Here is a 2,957-nt window from a genome sequence, read left to right on the forward strand (position 1 = left end):
CACTGTTGTTAATTGCGGTCTCTGCGTCGTTATGTGGCCAACAACACGCTACGCACCAGAGACTGCGGAAAGATTTACGGATTTACGGATTTAGGGTATAGGGTTTAGTCCACTCGTAGATGTACTACTGGCAATGCTACACAGACACAGATACAAAGCACTGGATCATCCATATCTAGGTTCAATTGAGGTTTTTAGGGTTTTAGGGTTTTAGAATTGACTGCTGAGTGCACTACTTGTTATTCTAAACAGAGATGTTGGTGGAGAGAGATGCGGATGTGAGGACACGCATGAATGGTAACGCAGTGCGCGACCTCGTCATCCATATCGCCACCTGGAATTTAGGTATGTGTATCAAAAACCCTAAAACCCTAGCATGTATAATAGGTACATCCGGGTGAGTTAGCATGGTTGTCATTGGATTGGGCTGCTCTAATTGAATGAGAAATGAGCTTGTACATCTGAGGAGTGACTATTGTAAGTATCATTTTCGCAACTTTGCCTAAAACACCTTCAGCGTACCTGACGCTATAACCACGCACAGATATAACGGATTATGGGCATGTGTAGATATGAATTGATGTCATATTATGAATCGGTTGCGTTTGATGTTTTGAGGTGTTTTCTCCGTTATCATGCGAAGCATTGAGTGTGCATTTAATATGTAATAGCGGAGATAAAGCTAAAACTGGACTAATAACAAGTGGGATTACTTACATGTATCGTTAGTTGTACAATGGAGTGACTAGTAACTAGTGGGATTACATACATGTATTGTCAGTTGTGAAGTGAAGTGACTAATAACAAGTGAGGTTACGTACATGTATCGTTAGTCGTACAATGAAGTGACTAATAACAAGTGAGATTACATACATGTATCGTTAGTTGTACAAGGAAGTGACTAACAACAAGTGGGATTACATATATGTATCGTTAGTTGTACAATGAAGTGACTAATAACAAGTGGGATTACAGAGATGTATCGTCAGTTGTGCTGTTGATCACTGGGCTGTTTGTATCGTTTGTGTTGTGTTATCGTTCATTGGTTTGTGTTTACCACCCTTTCTTCTGTCGTAGGTAATGCTCGACCACCCGATGACCTTGAGGCGTGGGCTGCCCCCGACAAAGGCTGTGACATCATTGCGGTGGGTGTGCAAGAGAGTGTGTACGAAGACGACAAGGAGCAACTACTAACCAAGCTCACCGTCGCATGTGGCGATCGCTATGTCTTCCTCTCACGCACGGGGATGTTCTCGTCTGCGAGCCATAAAATACCCAAAAAGGTACACGCGCGGCCCTTTTCTTCGCTGGACAGGTGCACGAGTGTAATGTATGGTGTTTCGGTTAGTCTTAGTCATTTGTTGTGTGGGAATAGTCCATAGAAAGGTACACGCGCGGCCCTTTTCTTGGCTGGACAGGTGCACAAGTGTACTGTATGGTGTTTCGTGTAGTCTTAGACATTTGTTGTGTGGGAATGATCTATAGAAAGGTACACGCGGGGCGCTTTTATTGGCTGGTCAAGTGCACAAGTGTACTGTATAGTGTTTCGGTTAGTCTTGGTCATTTGTTGTGTGGGATGATCCATATAAAGGTACACGCGCGGCCCTTTTCTTGACTTGTCAGGTGCACAAGTGTAGTGTATGGTGTTTCGGTTAGTCTTGGTCATTTGTTGCGTGGGAAAATTCCATAGAAAGGTACACGCGCGGTCTTTTTCTTGGCTGGTCAGGTGCACAAGTGCACTGTATGGTGTTTCACCGTTACGCTTGTCAGAGGTAACTTATATACTTCTTATACCTATACCTTCTGTTTCTGTATAAATAGTATCTGTGTGGTCTGTGACGTTTGTCGTGTACCAACGTACCTACTGAATAGTCTCTGCGCCCATTGGCCCTCCACCGCAGGGCCGACAATACGCCGACAATATCAAACTATTCATATTCATCAGCAGAGAGCATATAGGACATATAGTCAAACTGACTAAGGTATGGGTGTGTGCCAAGGCATGGGGTTCGGGTTTAGGGTTTTGGGGGTTTAAAAGCCTAAACATATCGGGTATGGTGAGTGTGCTACTATTGCATGTGTATGATTATGGGTATAGTGAGTGTGGTTTTGCCCAGACTGTAAAGCTATGATAGTTTTTCAATAATCGACTCTGCCCCAAGAGAGCGTCAGGGGTTGTTCCTGATATCGTAGTTGTTCAGAAGACAATGCTGTAGGGTTTAGGGTTTTTGGGTTTAGGGTTTGCGGAGACCTTAAAATAGTTCATGCACGCGTCACAGAACAACACAGGACATGTTTAGGGTTTTGCATAGCACACAAAACTAAACCAAGGGCAATTAAAACCCTAATGCAACACAACACAACACAATACAATGTAATACAACGCAATGCAACACAATACAAACTGTGCTGTAATAGGCGTTGGTTCAAGAGGTTAAGTCGTAGTCTCATGAGCACGTTAAGGGCTGTGGTGTTGTCATTCGTATGATTCATTTGTATGATTCATTCGTCTGCTGACTAATGTATTGACCCACTTGTCAATTGCCTTTGCCACTGCCAATGGTGGTGCAGGACTCCGTTCCAACGGGTATTGGGGTGGATTATGGGTTGGGCCATAACAAGGGTGGCGTGGGCATTTCTTTCGGCCTATATGGCAAGCGCTACTGCTTCATCAACAGCCATCTGGTATGTATTATCTCAGCCGTGTCATAGTGAGTGTGTGGACGAATTTCAGTGTGTGTGTTAGTTGCTGTGTTATGTTCCTATCGCGTGTGTGTGTGTGTGGTGTAGTTGTGTTATGTTTCTGTCGTGTGTGTGTGTGGTGTATATGTTTGTTGTTGTGTGTGTGGTGTAGTTGTGTTATGTTTCTGTCGTGTTGTGTGTGGTGTATATGTTGTTGTTGTGTGTGTGTGTGTGTGTGTGTGTGTTAGTGTGGCATTGTCTTACACTTGTTTCTG

The 2,957-nt window shown here is 43.9% G+C and overlaps 1 protein-coding gene across 1 annotated transcript in view; it reads left to right on the forward strand.

Annotated features, from left to right (window-relative positions):
* Positions 1-254: 254 nt before the first annotated feature.
* Positions 255-2,957, forward strand: part of SARC_10401 (hypothetical protein) — a gene marked incomplete at its 5' end in the record, with an annotated part of 18,526 nt that continues 15,823 nt past the window's right edge. Inside the window, 4 exons of the mRNA XM_014295558.1 lie at positions 255-345; positions 1,078-1,283; positions 1,902-1,982; positions 2,572-2,685. Coding sequence (XP_014151033.1) covers positions 255-345; positions 1,078-1,283; positions 1,902-1,982; positions 2,572-2,685 — 492 coding nt within the window. The remainder of the gene's footprint in view (positions 346-1,077; positions 1,284-1,901; positions 1,983-2,571; positions 2,686-2,957) is intronic.

This window comes from Sphaeroforma arctica (assembly GCF_001186125.1).
Source record: "Sphaeroforma arctica JP610 unplaced genomic scaffold supercont1.1235, whole genome shotgun sequence".
NCBI classification, from domain to species: Eukaryota; class Ichthyosporea; order Ichthyophonida; genus Sphaeroforma; species Sphaeroforma arctica.